A 15,892-nucleotide genomic window follows, 5' to 3' on the forward strand; every position below is an offset into this window, starting at 1 on the left:
AGTCTAAGAGGGATTAAGTAACTTGCTCAAGGATATACAACAAGATAAAACTTGGTTTTATTTATTTTTAAACTGCCCTTTTTTTTTTTTTTACTTTTTAAATATATTTTTTATTGATTTCAGAGAGGAAGGGAGAGGGAGAGAGAGAGAGAAACATCAATGATGAGAGAGAATCATTGATCGGCTGCCTCCTGCATGTCCCCAACAGGGGATCGAGCCCACAACTCGGGCATGCGCCCTTGACTGGAATTGAACCCGGGACCCTTTGGTCTGTAGTCCAATGCTCTGTCCACAGAGCCAAACCAGCTAGGGCTAAAACTTGGTTTTAAATCTAATTCTAATTGTTTGTAAATTCTAATCACTTCTACCGTACAGTTTTGACTCCCTATACTTGATATCCAAGACCATAAGGCAACTATTATCTATGGTTATTTACCTGTGGCTGCTTCTTTAGCTAGTTCATTATTTTATAACTAGAGGGCTGGTGCACAAAATTCATGCACAGAGGGGGGGGGTTCTCTCAGCCCAGCCTGCACCCTCTCCAATTGGGGACCACTGGCTCCTAACTTCTCGCCTGCCTGATCACCCCTAACTGCCCTCCCCTGCCTGCCTGGTTGCTCCCAACTGCCCTCCCCTGCCAGCCTGATCTCACCCCCAAGGGCTCTCCCCTGCTGGCCTGATCTTGCCCCCAACTGCCCTCCTCTACTGACCAATTTGGTTCTGATTGGTCGGTGTCTATGCCAGTCAGCATCAGAAGCTCCACCTCTTAGGCAGCCATTGGTTCTTCACAGCACCCACATTTGGTTCTGATTGGTCGGTTCCTATGTCAATGTCAAAAGCTCTGCCTCCTAGGCAACCATTGGTTCTTCACAGCACCCACATTTGGTTATGATTGGTCGGTTCCTATGCCAGTCAGCATATCTGGGCCTATCAATGGGGCCTGATCAGAAAGGCGGGGCTGATCAGCAGCCCCAGTGAATGCCTGGAGAGAAATGAAGGCGCGGCTGCTGGCCAGACTGGGAGAGAAAGAGAGAGGCAAGTGCTGATTAAAAGCTGCCTCAGCAGCAACAGATCAGTCCTTGCTTCTCTCTTCAGGCCTCTCTCTGGCCCTGATTCGCAGCCCCCTCAGCAGTCAGTGCTGGGGCCTTTGCAGTGAGAGCTACCATGACTTCACAAAATGAAGCACAAACTGCAGGACTGACTTCCAGTTGGTCGAGCCTCAGTCCTTACTGGTCATTACGACCCACGGTTTTTATATATTAGGATCCTGCTTCTTTGTAGGCCAGAATTCATCCCCTCCCTCTGCACCCGTGTCTGAACTCTGTGTCTGCTCTTCTCTAGTGGTACCATCCTTGTCTGCTTGTAGAGGTCCAAGGGATACTCCCATTATTCTCCTGATCCTGAAATTGACCTTACTTTGGATATTATAATTTTAGTGATTTCTCTGTGAACCTTGGTTCTGTGTCTTGATTTTAGGTCTCTTTTTACATAGGAACCAGGTAAGTGCTCTCTACTGATGCCAAGCTTCCCAGCCAAGGTTTTATGGGAACAAATACATGAATTCCATATAAGGCTGATTTTGTCAGGAAGGACCCATCAGCTCTAATGGTTGGGTATCAGCTTATAAAGGGAGACTGAGCAAAAAGCCATATTATAAGTGTCAACCCTTAGTTCACAAAGATGTGTGAACTCAAGAGGAGCTGTATATTCTTTGTCTATCTTCACACCCTGTGCCTAGATCCTCCACTATGAGCTGCTGGCCATTCGTGATGCCTGCATCAAACTGGAAAAGGACTACCAGCCTGGGATCACTTATATTGTGGTGCAGAAACGCCATCACACCCGACTTTTTTGTGCTGACAAGAATGAGCGAGTGAGTGAGGGATTGAGGAAGCCACCCATACCCTCATCCATCCTGTCTGCCTTCTCTTAATATGAAAGAAGCCCTTGAGATAAAATCTGGGGATTTAACCGTGGCCTGTTCATCCTCTTTGGCCCCTTTCCTCCCTCGAGCTCTTGTGGTCCTTCCTCTACCACCTCCTTCCCTTTGTTTCCCCTTTTTCCCCCTCCTTCCCTTATACTTCCTCTCCCTCCTCCTAGCTCCCTGGCCTATAGACCCCATATATAGACCAGCTCCCAGAGAAGGGAAAGGGAACTACCATTTATTGAACTTCTCCTATGTGCCAGACACTGTACAAGGCGTCTTCCTCACAGCAGCCCTGTGAGGTAGGTACTATTATTATCTCCAGTTTAACCTCAGAAAGGTTAAATGACTTGATAAGATCACACAGTAATAAACGATGAAATTAGTTCTGAAACACATTTCTGTGTGACTTTAGAACTCATTATTTCAAAACCCAATACCCTCTGGGAACCACAACTTCTGCTTTACTCTAGGGATTCTGGTGGAGTCAGAGTAGAATTGAGTTGGGGCCCTAGTTAAGGCTAGGCAGGTCTTGGGATCTTGGTTGTCTTTGTCTCTATGCAGATTGGAAAGAGTGGTAACATCCCAGCTGGGACCACTGTGGATACCAACATCACGCACCCATTTGAGTTTGACTTCTATCTGTGCAGCCACGCAGGCATCCAGGTAGCTGGGCTATGTGCTGGGGTTTCCAATGAGTCGAAAATTAGTTGATTATTACTACTGCCTCTAGAATATATGTCATCACTGAGTGACATTCAAATCACGATTGTTCTCTTAATAAGCCCTCAGTGTACTTGACCAGAAATACACTTTGAATATCTTAGGCAAATTATAGATGACTTTGTGTTTGCCTATTCATGGGTGGGTCTTCCAACCTAGCCATAATCTTAACAGTGATCCTATTCCCTTTGCCCAATCTGGCACCCCTTACCTTCCTATCTTCCCAGGGCACCAGCCGACCATCCCATTACTATGTCCTTTGGGATGACAACCGTTTCACAGCAGATGAGCTCCAGATCTTGACATACCAGCTATGCCACACTTATGTACGATGCACGCGCTCCGTCTCTATCCCAGCACCTGCCTACTATGCCCGCCTGGTGGCTTTCCGGGCACGATATCACCTAGTGGACAAGGAGCATGACAGGTAAGGCCTGGGATCAGGCTGCTTCCTTTTTACCTCATCCTTTGGGTACCAGACCTTCCCAACTTTCCTTGGGTAGAAGGAAATGGGTATTGTTCAGTTTGGTGCCTCTGGGTTCATCTGCCAAATCTGGGTTGGATTTTTTTTTTTTTTCTTAAGCTGGTATGGGAATTGGCATTCTAGGGATGGGGGAAGGGATTAGCAGCAGCTCAGTTTACCAGGAAGGACTTCTTTCATTTTTCCTTTTCAGTGGAGAGGGGAGCCACATATCAGGGCAGAGCAATGGGCGGGACCCCCAGGCCCTGGCCAAAGCCGTGCAGGTTCACCAGGATACTCTGCGCACCATGTACTTCGCTTGAAGGCAGAACGCTGTTACCTCACTGGATAGAAGAAAGTTTTCCAAGCCCCAAGAGCTATGCCACCCAAATCCAGAGGAATCAGGGAGGAGGGAGGTGGGGTAGGGAGGAGTGCAGAAGGCCTTGTTTCCTTCTACAGATGGGACAAAAGGGTGGGGAACAGGGCCAGTAAGCCAGACCACCAGCCAGAAATTTCCGATATTCACCTCATACCCTTCACCCCATCTTGTCACATCTGACCCTGACCCCACTGGACCAAGACGGGCAGCACCAGTGCCCACCATACACACAGGTGTCTCACGTGACTCACAGTGCTAAAGACTCATGCCTGACAGCTTGGTAAGGTCGGCTCGGCTCTACATTCCTGTGGACTAAAGCTGGTAGGTTTGGGTTTGATACTTCAGATGGGAAAGTGAGGGGCTTGAAAAATTGGGTGGGAGGAGGGAAGGATTTTTTAGGAGCCTTAATCAGAAAAGGTCTAGATTTGTTTAAGAAGAAAAACGAAACCAGACCCAGATCAATATTTTAGGATACAAGATGTTTTAATGGGTTAAGAATCCAGTTTGTAGGAAGATTTTTTAATGCTAATGATTTTGGTTGCTCCTCCCCCTGCTGCCACCCCCCTTTCCCTTATTCCTTTCTTTCCACCTTTTCCTACCCTACCTCCCACCTCCCTGACAGACATCCAGCCCCTAATAAGACTTAAGGCACTATGGCACTTAGCTCTGAAGTGACACGACCCTGTCTTCCTTCCGCCTGCTGGTGGGTAACCAGTGCCTTCCCTGTAACGGTAATGCTGCAGAACTGCAACCTTTTGTACCTTTCTTTGGGGGGATGGGGTAGGGGTGGGAGAGGAGGTAAATGGGGAAGAAATACTCCTAACCCAACAAACCTCCAGCCAGAACGCCAACTATTTTGCATTTAAAGCAATTGACTTCAATATTCATTGAGCTTTTAAAAATATTGTAACCTCGAGATGGTTAAAGTCCATTGACATTTGCACTTTCAGACCTGACAAGTCTATGGAGCTGCTGAGATGACTGGCTATGCCTCCTTTCTTCCCTGTCCTACCCTTACCCTCCCACCTGCCTGGGTCTGGAGTTACTTTCATAGTTTTTCTCACTCTTGGCTTCTTTTTCCCCAATGGTCAAGTCTCTTACGTTTCAATATTTTTAAATTGGGGTGTCTTATAACAAACGATCCTTAGGTCTAAAATAAGAAAAAAGAGCAAAAACTAAATGCTATTTTTATACCATAACTTGAGTTTATTGCCAAAATCTTGATATCCTTCCAATGCCTGGTGAGTTTACATCCAGAAACATGGAGCCATTAAAAAGAACAATGTACCTGACTTGTTCTTTGGCCTGGCTAAGTAAGGGTGGTTATCTCCCAATGTGGGGCTCAGGCTCCATCTTTCCTCTGCAGAAAATACCTTTTTCTTGCTACAGGCTCCCTCCTCTGCACTGCCCTCTGCCCGGCACTCTCCTGCAAGTGCATCTTCCTCTCCCTCTGGACTGTCCTCTGACACTTCGGCTCATCCCAGATTCTAGTGTGTCCTGTGAATAGGCTGGGGGATTTTGCTGCTCCCTTTTGCTTCTGTTTACACAAATGAATTTTTCCTGGTTTCCCACTAGGGCATGCGAGTGGGTGGCATGGGCTTTTTTTTCATTCTCCCTGCATAGAGATGGGGTTTGGCTGGCTTGTAAAACTGGAAAAGTAGGGGGTTGTAGCTTGGTGCCTGCTGGCCTTGAGGCAAGGCCCCCTCTTTCCTTGACTGTTCATTTTCTCCTTTCCCACTGCTTGGGATGAGACCTTGCAGCTTTAGTGTGGAAATTCCTTTTTTTAAGGAGCTTGGGCTTGGGTTTGCCCCAATCTGGTGATAAAGCCATGACACTTTAGACCTAGCTCAGGCTTGGAGGCCAGCCGGAGGAAGGCCAGTCTGAATCCAGGCCTGTGCAGTGAGAGCTACCACTTCCCCTCCCCAACAGCCCTAATACAGACCCAGATTTCCTATGCAAAACAGTCTCTCGCAGGTTCCGTTCTGGTTGGCTACTTTGTTCAATGACTTCACAAAACGTAGCACAAACATTGATTATAGAGGAAGGCATCAGGACTGTTGAGTAACTCCTCCTTTACTTTCCTACTGGCTATGGCATTGGGTGCCCCATGGGCACAACCCAGCTGAAGAACAGAATGGAGGGTTCTGGGAGGAGTTAGCTCACTGGACAGCCTACATTCCTTACACAAGTGCCTAAAGAGAGTGATGCCAACACTCCATCTGCCCTGTCCATCACCTTCATATACTGTCTACTTCATGTTCAGTCACCCTTAGAGGAGGGGAGCTCTCTTTGAACATTGGGCTCTGCATGTTCTCTTCTTGGGTGCATTTTGGGGCTAGGATCAGGGCACTATTCCTGGAGGTTCCAGTCATTCACCAGCATTTGCAAATATCCATAGGGAGCTGGTGGTAGCCACCTACTCTCGGCCACAAGTTTGTGTTCTTTCCTTTTTCTTTTTGCCTCACTCTTTCCAGTTGGGTTTGGAGCTGGGGCTTGAAATGCATTTTTTAGCCCTTTGGCATTGCACATACCATTCAAGAAATAAAAGCAAGAGCAGCAGCTTGGGCAATGGCAAGAAAATGACTTCTTGCTTTGACTTTTTTTTTTAATCTTTGAGACTTGAAAAATATCCTTGACCTTGAGGATTATTATTGTTTGAAAGGTAGTGCATACACATTGGGAACTGGTGTTGGCAACAAGCTTTGGCTTTCTTGGATTTGGTTTAGGTAGTGTGACTCACTTAAGCTCTGAGGAAGCGTGGGATGACCCCAGCCTCATCTTTTTAGACAAGTCTCTTGCTCCCTTTATTCCAATCTTTTGCCTTGCTTTTCCTATTCTCTCTTTCCCTGGCTTCCTTTTCTTTTCTTCTTCTTCTTTTTTTTTTTTTTTTTCTATTTAGTCAGCTTGCTTGCTGATCTGCTTGCCTGATGATGAATTCTCTGCATGGCTATAGTGATCCCTCTGTTAGCTGACAAGGTCAGGCTTATTAGCTCCTTGGCTACAAAAGACCAAGAATCTGTTCCCCAAGCCCAGTATGTCCTCTTTGGGCTGGACTGCCCTCAAGCTTTCACTAGGTCTGAGCAGCGGGCCTGCCCAAATGGTATGAAATCAGAGGCTTCTGGCAACTTCCACATCATCTGTCCACTCCTTGGAGTTGGTTTTTCTCATTGCTTTTCCTAGATGTTATTTCATTTTTCTCTACCTGGGGCTTCCCTATTTTAAGGACTTGTTAGGATTGAGCTACTTGGGTATCCAGGGTTGAGGGTCAGGGGATGGACATAGAGGAAGAAGAGAGTGATGGGAAGAGAATGGAGAAATTTGGTTAAAAGGTGGGAAAGGAGAGCACTGCTCATTTATCATTTTTCCAGTCCAGCCTGACCGATTGAGAGTTGGGGTGCTATTACTGGTGTTTGGAGATAAGCTTGGGCTCTTGTTGCTGGGTATTTAGGCTTAGAATAATGCTGAAGAAGAAGGTACGTAAAGCCGTAAAACCTCCCCTAAAAAACTCCTGGTTCCCACTTAGTAGATAACTCCTCTTTGGCTAAGCAACAGTGTTCTTGGAGTTTTCCTTTTCTTGTCCAGAATTCTGTAAATGAGACTCAGTACTCCAGATGGGCAGCCAAGGAAACACTTCTTAGCTGGCCCCTGGAATATCTTCAAGGCAGGTAGGGCAGTGTTTTAGACCTTGCATCGTGTGTAACAAAAGATGGAAGTTCTTTCTCCTTCAGGGTAGAAAGTCATCTCAAACTAGCCAAAATGTAATTTTGGAGACTACATTGGAGGAAGCTGTTTTTATTTATATTTATTGGGCCTAGGCCAATCCAGGATGGTAGCTGGGATGCCTTCCTTTTTAAAGTCTGATCATGGCAGGGATGTGCAGGGCACTCTTTTCTATTTGGCCTTCTAAGCAGATTGGGGAGAAGGGATGCTCTGGTTTTCTCTTTCCCCCATTTATTAGGACTTGCCTTCTCCCTGAGCAGGGAGAGGCTAGATTGGTGCTCTCTTCTTACTCTACTCCTACTGACTTAGAACCTCTGGCTGCTGTTTGGGAGCCCAAGAAAGGGAGTGGAGGGAATGGCTCAAATCAAACAAAAATCAGAATAAGATGGGGAAGGCAAATTTCCTACTTTAAAAAGGAAAATAAACTCTCCAAGGATTGTGCAAGTAAAGACAATATATCGAATGCACCATGTCCCCTGGTGTAGTAGCAATAAGGAAAAATGAAATGACTTTCCTATGCACACAGTCCAACCTGAAATGGTGTGTGATGTTGGCACTTAGCAGCCATCTGGTGGGCATGTGTGACTACTCTGGGTTCCACTTTAGTTTCTGAACTTTTATTCTTCTCAAGTCCAGCATGGATAGGGAAATATCCCTGGAGCCCCACAGCTGTGTACTTGTTTGCATTTGTTTCCCTTTGAGACTTGTGTTTGTGTCCTGCTTTGAGCTGTACCTTGTCCAGTCTATTGTAAAATTATCCCAGCAGCTGTAATGTACAGTTCCTTCTAAACCAAGCAACAGCAGCAGCACAATTCTGTGTTTTATAAAAACAACAGTGGCTTCTGTTTCTAAAGTGCGGTCTCTCTCTCTTTTTTCCTATTAGCAAAGCAAATTGTTGGAATTAATTACATCTCTGATAGATTTTAGGTAAGAAAATAGATTTTTATAAGAGCAGAACCATTACTTCTAAAGGAGGAAAGTGGATAGAACAAATTCCAGAGTGTTGAAACTGCATATTGTATGTATTCATACTTCACAGGGCCTCCATTTATTGTTCAACAAGTACTGTGACCAGCAGTACTTTTGAGGGAAGGGTAGGCACAATTGAAAAATAAGGAACTTAAAGTTTGGTTGAGGATATGAGTAGTCAAATGGTGCCCCTGGTATATAAGAGAGATGAGGGACTGGAACAAGGCTGTCAGGCTTTAGCCATGAAGATAGGAAAGGGCAGGTTTGAGAAACACTCAGGAGATAGAATTAATAGGACTGAATGGATGATGGAAGGGAAAGAGAGGAATAGTTTCCGATTGAGTAAGTGAGTGTATTGGGGCATTCTTCTAACCAAGATGGGCAGAGCGGAGACTATAGAAGGAAGCTAACGAATTTTGTGAAGAAAGACAATTAGCCTTGTATAGACTGAGTTTTGAGGTTCCCATGGGGAAATGAGGTTAAGCTTTCCAGTAAACATTTATGTTTTGTTACTCAGGGAAAACTACAAAACTGCAATTATAGATATGGGATTCATACTTATATAGTTGATAGTTAAAGCCATAGGAATGAACAAGATGGTTTAGAACAAGAGTAGAGTGAGAAAAACATTGTATACAACGCTAGGAAACACAATTTCAACGATGAAGAGAGGAAGCAGAATCTAAGATGATTGTCCTATTACTAATTTTGTATTTTTTGGCTGATTTAATGAGGTGGGGGAAAAAATCAAGAGAGTGGAATAGAATCCAAGAAAGTTATGATTAACAACATGAACTGCTGCAGTGAGAAGGGGGTATTTTTTCAACTTAATTTACCATCCTCTACCCCATCTTCTCTGGGATTATAGAACTTTATGGTCATTCTCCAGTATTTCTTGAAAATGAGCATTGGAGAAAACTAATTTGAATAAGGCTAAGATTAGGTCTTCCAAGTTGTTCACTAAAACCATCACCACCACTTCCAGCTTCCTCCTGTTCTTGGGAGATACTTGTAAGAGAATAAAATAAACAAACTTAAATTTGTTCTTAACCAGTGTCATAGATGATGTTCCAGTGCACTCTATAGCACTTAGCAGCTTGTTCAATTTATTTTTATGACTTGTTTCCCCCAGAGCCTGTGAACTAGGAGCAGAAATTACATTCTATTCACTTTTGTCATCTTAGAGCCATACATATATGAGTAGAATTAAAATGAGCTAGAAATCTGTGGTTTATGAATTCCGGGGGCTGGGGGCAGTAGGGAATCAAGATGATACTGAGTTGAGTGTACAGGATGGAGTCAGCATTTCTGAATCTTCAGGTAAGCAGAAACTTAACCAGATTATCATAATCTTTTCTCACTCTCACTCAACATGGAGATTCTGTGGTTTTGTACCTTCAGCTGATGGCACGATTGTCAAGCATGTAAGCTCCTTGGTACTGCTAAAACATTGTTACTCTGAGTGAAGATTGCTCACAGAATGTTCTGGCACAGAGCCATTGAGAAATGTTCAGTGGCACCTAATGTGTGTAAGTGGGCCTAGCATTCCTCTGGATGCCAAGTGTTGTGACTTCAAATTGCAGAACTAACCTGTGGCCACCACCTGCCAGAGTCCCTTGAGTGCAAGCCAGCCCAACACATGTTCTTTTTCAGCAGCAAGGGTTAGGTTGGTAGAACTTAAAGAGCAGATTGGAAGATGGAGGACATATTTCCCAATTGAAATAAGGTTTAAATTTATGACCCTTCATAAAACAGAAGTGAAGTATTTAGTAGAGCAGCAAGTGGGAGGATGATCATTATGGCACTTTGCCATAAATTTCAGTTTTAAAAATGACTGATATTAGCCCTGGCCCATGTGACTTAGTTGATTGGAGCATTGTCCCTTGCACTGAAAGGTCAAAGTCAATGGTTCAATTTCCAGTCAGGGCACATACCCAGATTGCAGGTACGATTTCCTATCGGGGCATATGCAGGAGGCAACCGATTGATGTTGCTCTCTTACATCAATATCTCTCTCTTCCCTCCCTCTGTCTCTCTAAACTCAATAAAATTTAAAACGTTAAAAAAATGATTGATGTTTTTAAAAAAGTTTCGGAATGACTGTTGGTTGCTACTAAAGTGAAAAATATAGTGTGATCCCAAGGTCTGATTTGTCTGGTTTTGGAGCTCAAGGGTTTGAGTTAAGGCTTCTTGCACCCATAGACCTCCCTTTTTCAGTATTGGTTGAGCCTTCGCTCTGCCCTATTAATTGGCAACGTATTTTTGTAGGGCATTCTTGTCTACAAGTGGCTTGAGGCAGAGTGAGGCTGGGTATTAGTTGGGAATCTCTTGGTTTAGCAGACAGCGGAATCTCATGGCAATTAGGGTTTGGTGGCTAAAGGAAAGGGTTATAGTGCAAAGAGAAGACTATTTTCGCGTGATGAGTCTGGGCCATCCCCAGACTGCTGTCTGTACTTGCTTGAATGGCAAGTAACATTGAATTATAGCAAATAGCTCTCCCTATTTGTTTCTAGCTTTGAAGACATTTATTCCTCTGGCTATAGGCCGAGGAAACCTGGCAAGCTTAGAAAGTGCACAGAGCATGACAGAAGCACTCCGGTACAGCAGCTGTGTCAGGAAGAGGGATCTGGAAAAGTGGACTTGCTGGGGATGAGGTACATTTTAGAAGTTATCCACCTAAGCACCATAACTGCCTTCTCAGTACAGCGTATTTAGGTTTTTTAGGCCAACGTGGCTTACACACTGTTCTCTTGCTCTGGGCTGCGGCAGTTTCACTACTACCCCTCTTGACAGTGTCTTTTGGGGACAAAGAAATCTTGAGGGACCTTGGTAAGGGAGCCCTCCATCACTCTTACCCACCTTCTGAAGGCAAGAAACTTTCCTCTTAAAAGAGTCAGTGAGAGCTCCCAGCCAGTTTTTTGAAAAAGGCCTGTGGATTGTTAATGGAAGTGCACTGGGAAAGAAGGAGGGGCTTGGGTACTTTGAAGTGCTTGTCTAGGTGTCTTGTACAGTATCTATCTTATTTAATTGCATCTTCACAGCCTTCATGTGAAGGAGCTTATCGGTTAACTTCAATTGTGTATAACAAAACCCCAATTAAGTTGGCTTAAATAAGGAAACTCACATGACAAGAGGTCATTTAATATGGCTCCGAGTTTGGTTAATTCAGTGGCTTGATGATAATACCAACAAACCAGGTTCTTGAAATCTTTTTACTCTGCTGTCCTCTGTGTTGGTTTACGCTCATGCTAGTTCACCTCGGAGTCCCAAGAAGACTACCATAACCCCAGAAGGAAATGCTGACAGAACAATGTCTTACAGAAGAGGGTCTAATTTTTTCCAGTGTTTCATTTAAAGTGAGAAAATCCTTGGAAGCCCAGCAGATCTGGCCTCATGTGTCATTTGCTAGAAATGGGTCATCTTCCCACTCCTGTCATTGGCAGAGCAAATGAGATCATCCATCATGAGTGGCTGAGATTAATTAGGGGTTACCCTCTAAATCATGTGGATTAGAAAGACAAGTCATGTCTATTAGGTGAGAAAGAAGGGTTTGGGTAGGTATCCAGCCAGCAGTGTCTGCTCTACATAGGTCCTTGGGTTTTTAAGGATCAGGAATGTGAGGCTAAGAGAGAGTGACTTTTCTAGGATCACAGATAGTAGGCGAGAGCCTTCAGTCTCAGCTCTGACTGTCCCTAAAACCAGTATGTTTTTATTTTTAATATATTTTTTGAAAAATATGTTTTTATTGATTTCCAAGAGAGGAAGGGTGAAGGAGTGAGATAGAAATATCAATGAGAGAATCGTCAATTGCCTGCTTCCTGTGTGCAATCGAGCCTGAACTCCATGACCTCCTGGTTCATATGTCAGTGCTCAACCACTGAGCACACTGGCTGGGCGAAAGCCAGTATGTTTTATATTGTGTCCTGCTGCAGTACAAAGTACACCTGACCCTTGAACAACACAGGCTTAAAATGCACAGTGTTTGTTTTTTTTAGATACGGATATTTTTTTCAATAAATATTTAGTCAGCCTTCTGTATTTTTCAGGTTTCCCACCTGTAGAGTCAACCAGTTGCGGATTGAAAACAGTATTTTCAATCCCCCATTGGAATTCAATAGATGTTGAGAGCTGACTGTATGCATTGTTCTACACCATTTTATATAAGGGACTTGAGCATTCTTGGATTTTGGTATATTCAGGGGTTCCTGGAACTAATCCCCAAAGAAGGATCTTAGTTAAGTCTTGGGAGAGTCAAAAGTTATATGCTGGTTTTCAACTGTGTGGGGATCGGCGCTCCTATCCCCTGTGTTATTCAGGAGTCACCTGTAGCTTGATTTCTGCTGTTTAAAAACTTTTGGTCTAGAAGAGATTTTAAGCTCAAGTGCCACATCAACTAACTTGAGCCTATGTGAAAGGAGAGGATTCCATCCAGTTGTTCCCCTTATTCAGTGATGGTGTTTATCTAGCACAGGAAGCCTAGGAATGCAACATTCAGCAGGCAGTGATTTTGTTGCCCCTGAGATTTCTGTACTATTTCATACCCCCTTCTGAGAGCAGCCAGTGCCACGAGGGTTAAGGGCAGTTTTAGCCTACTTCCTGAGCCCACTCATTCATCCATCCCTCCCACAGCTATTTACAGAATGCTGCTATGTGCCAGGCACTGGCACTGTTCTAGGCATTGGGGCTGTAACAGTTAACAAGATGCACAAAGACTCTCCTGTATGCCCTTAAGAGCAGACTCATTTGGGAATGAGGTTATCAAAAAATAGTGTGTACATGTGGTCAGGAGTAAGCCTCATATAACTTTGCTTTTGGCAGAATCATTCAAACTTTTTTGCTTTCTCACTTCCTGATATTACAGTTCATGAGCCTTTCATATGGGCTCACTATAAAGAGGTGGGGTCCCTGGATAGCAGAAGTAGATGGTAAGGCATCATTGACATTTACTAAATTGGATCCAACTGGAAGGTCCAAATCCTGTCAGTGTCAACAAAGACGACAGTGGCCCACTTCCAGGGTTCATCACCATCACCATGTCTACGCGGATACACCGAAGAAGACTGCATCATAAGAAAACAGTTCCAGAATTAAGGCTGAAGGTGTGAGAAACCCTTGCACAACAGTTGGTATTTACTCTGTTTGATGCTCCCATAGACTTGGATTGTGTATGGTCAAGGATTGAAAATAATTTCGACAATACAGTGTTTCATCTGGTGACAATTTGACATTTTTAAATTTGGGAGGGCATTTTCAGTAAAAGGTGTAAGGATGGAAAGGAAGAAATTGGAATCAGATGTGGGTTTGAATCCCACTTATAAAGAGTTTACAGGTAGGTGCATCTAATAAGTGCTTTAAAATAGTTAATATAATAGTAACCATTTTAGTAAATGCTAAAGGAGTAACCAAAAACAATAACTATTTTTTAAATTCACTAACATTTAGGGAGAGTTTTCTTTGTGCTTTAGGTACATTTCCTAACTTCACAACTCTAAGGTACATGTTATTCTCTCCATTTTTTAGATTAGGAAACTGATGCCCAGAGACAAGTGACTGATCCAAAGTACTACAGTGATTGGGGCGTGGGGGGAAGCACACTTAAGATAGGATACTTTTTCTTCTTCTTTGTCCCAAACTTTAATAAAAGAGTGAACTTTGATTTTAAAAAGTCTAACCATTACTGATGTTTAAAGACATAGGGAAAAGTCATGAATCATTCATCAGCCTGAATAAAATAGTATCACCATTAACGTTTACATTCCAGTGGGAGAGGTAGTAAAAAGAAATCACAGATTAGGACAGGCTTACTGTAATAGAAAAACAGGTGTCCCACCATATCGAAAAGCCCTGTCAGAGATAAATCTTAAGTTGAGGTATAAAAAGACAAGAGTGGAAAGAGGATTCCTGGCCAAGGGAACCCGGAACAGAGGACCCCCAAGTCGGAAAGAAGAGCTTTGCCACTGGGGGAAATAGAAGCAGACAGTATAACTGTAGCATAGTGAAGTTTTGCTTGAGAAAGGCAGGGATTCCATTAAGCCGAGCGTTTGGACCCTGGAAAGGAGTTTGGGTCTTCTCAGTGTGACGAAGCGCCATTAAAAGAGTTTTAAACATGGAAATTATTCGAGCCGATCTTTGTGTAATGTCCTGTTTCTTAATCATCTTTTCCCAAGCTAAATTGTACATCCCCGCCTCCCCCCCAAAAAATGGTCGACAAAGCAACCCTATAGAATTAAGAAGAGTGATCAGTTGTGGCGGTTACTTGATCGCCTGCTGCAGGAGGAGGCGCGTGGGGCCGCCCAAACAGCGTGGAGGGAGGGACTCAGCGATGAGGGAGGCCTAGTTCAAGCCTTGCTGTGCTGGGGCCCTCAGCTGCAGGTACGGGCCCTGCACCTCGGACCAGAACCACTCCAGGTAGGCTCCTCCCCAGAGAAAGCTACGTCGCCTCAGGCAGACCCGGCTCCGCACCGGGTGGAGCTAGGAGTGCAGTCCCTGCAGATGGTCTCCGGCTGGCACAAACCAGCGGAAGACCGTAGGAGGGCCGGCTCCGCCCGCGCCCCGCCCAGATTCGGCGCCAGCTCCCCGACACTCCTGCCTTGCTCGCACGGACGTCGCTCGCTCCCAGCTCGGTTCCGCGAGGCTTGGGCGTCGGGATAGCCGGGGCAGCGGAACTGACGCTAGCGGACTTCCGGGGCCGGCCCCCGGGGAGGTCGGCGGCGGCGCCGCAGTCGTGGAGAGGCAGTGGGAGCGTGAGCGGCCACAGGCGACGCAAATTCCTCACCGAGCTCACCTCTCGTCTCGCGCTTCTCTCCTAGTCGCGTGCTGCCTCCCGCCCGCGGCTCCTCCCGAGGAGAGCTTTCGCCGCGGTTGCTGAGAAGGGACTGTCGCCTCCCCGCCCCGTGGCCAAGTGAGAGTGCCTGTCGCCCCCTGCGCCGCCTCCTTGCCCCCAGTGGCGGGCGCCCTTCTCGCTCGAAGCACTCCCCCCAGCTCCATGAATGGAAATCGGCTCCGCAGGTGAGTGTCAGAGCTGTTGGCCGGGTCAGCGGGGGTGTAGGGCATCGTCGCTCCCTCAGCCCTGGCCTCGGTGTGCGAGGTCCGAGGTCCGGGCGTCTCCTCCTCTCCGTCGGCCCCTCCTCCGCCTCCGCGCAGCCCCGCCGCAGTTCCCCGGAGCCGAGTGGGCGAAACTGCGGGGAGGGGACACTGCTTACAGGATTGAAGTTTGGGGCTCTCCGGGCGGTGTACCTCCTGGAGTCTAGAAGGGTTTGCCATCGCTTTCGTATTCGGGTTGGGGATGTAACGGTGTGTGTTCCCGTAGAGGCGCTGGGCGCTTATTACTTAGACCTCTTAAGGTAGTTATTTAGATAGAGTGAGGTAACAGATGAGAATTAAGTTTGGTTTTAGTGCAGCGTCAAATGCAAGATGGCATTTCTTCCATCCCCGAGTTTTCTTCTGATGTTTGTGGCAGCCAGGTATATGGGGCTAAAGTAGGTTTACAGTTGTTCGTATGGAAAATAAAACAATAATACATGAATAAACTGTTTTTCGCGACCTCACAACTGTACACCTACTTTTGCCCTACCATGTAGTTCTCGAGACTCTTGGGAATGTCATATCAGGCTGGATCATTGCTGGCGTGAGGAGGTGATTCTTAAAATTGCTGACAGTATTTTATTTTTCATTCTCTGTTCCCTAGAGAAGAGTTGTCATATTCCTGGAAATTTGG

The 15,892-nt window shown here is 45.4% G+C and overlaps 2 protein-coding genes across 6 annotated transcripts in view; both read left to right on the forward strand.

Annotated features, from left to right (window-relative positions):
- LOC308240364 (protein argonaute-1) overlaps positions 1-10,231 on the forward strand; it is a 46,222-nt gene extending 35,991 nt beyond the window's left edge. For 2 of the 3 annotated variants that reach the window (XM_080653264.1, XM_080653265.1), the window contains 4 exons: positions 1,739-1,873; positions 2,489-2,590; positions 2,875-3,074; positions 3,322-10,231. In XM_080653264.1, coding sequence (XP_080509390.1) covers positions 1,739-1,873; positions 2,489-2,590; positions 2,875-3,074; positions 3,322-3,430 — 546 coding nt within the window. In that variant the 3' untranslated portion in view covers positions 3,431-10,231. The remainder of the gene's footprint in view (positions 1-1,738; positions 1,874-2,488; positions 2,591-2,874; positions 3,075-3,321) is intronic. The other variant, XR_013959799.1, reaches the window with a different exon arrangement.
- Positions 10,232-14,851: 4,620 nt separating this feature from the next.
- The window catches only part of AGO3 (argonaute RISC catalytic component 3), a 111,314-nt gene continuing 110,273 nt past the window's right edge, over positions 14,852-15,892 (forward strand). For all 3 annotated transcript variants that reach the window (XM_080653238.1, XM_080653237.1, XM_080653239.1), the window contains exon 1: positions 14,852-15,183. Coding sequence is in view for 1 of the 3 variants with exons in the window: in XM_080653237.1 (XP_080509363.1) it covers positions 15,165-15,183 (19 nt within the window). In the remaining 2 variants the exon portion in view is untranslated. The remainder of the gene's footprint in view (positions 15,184-15,892) is intronic.

The sequence above is a fragment of the Plecotus auritus genome (genome assembly GCF_963455305.1).
Source record: "Plecotus auritus genome assembly, chromosome: 2".
Taxonomy (NCBI): Eukaryota; Metazoa; Chordata; class Mammalia; order Chiroptera; family Vespertilionidae; genus Plecotus; species Plecotus auritus.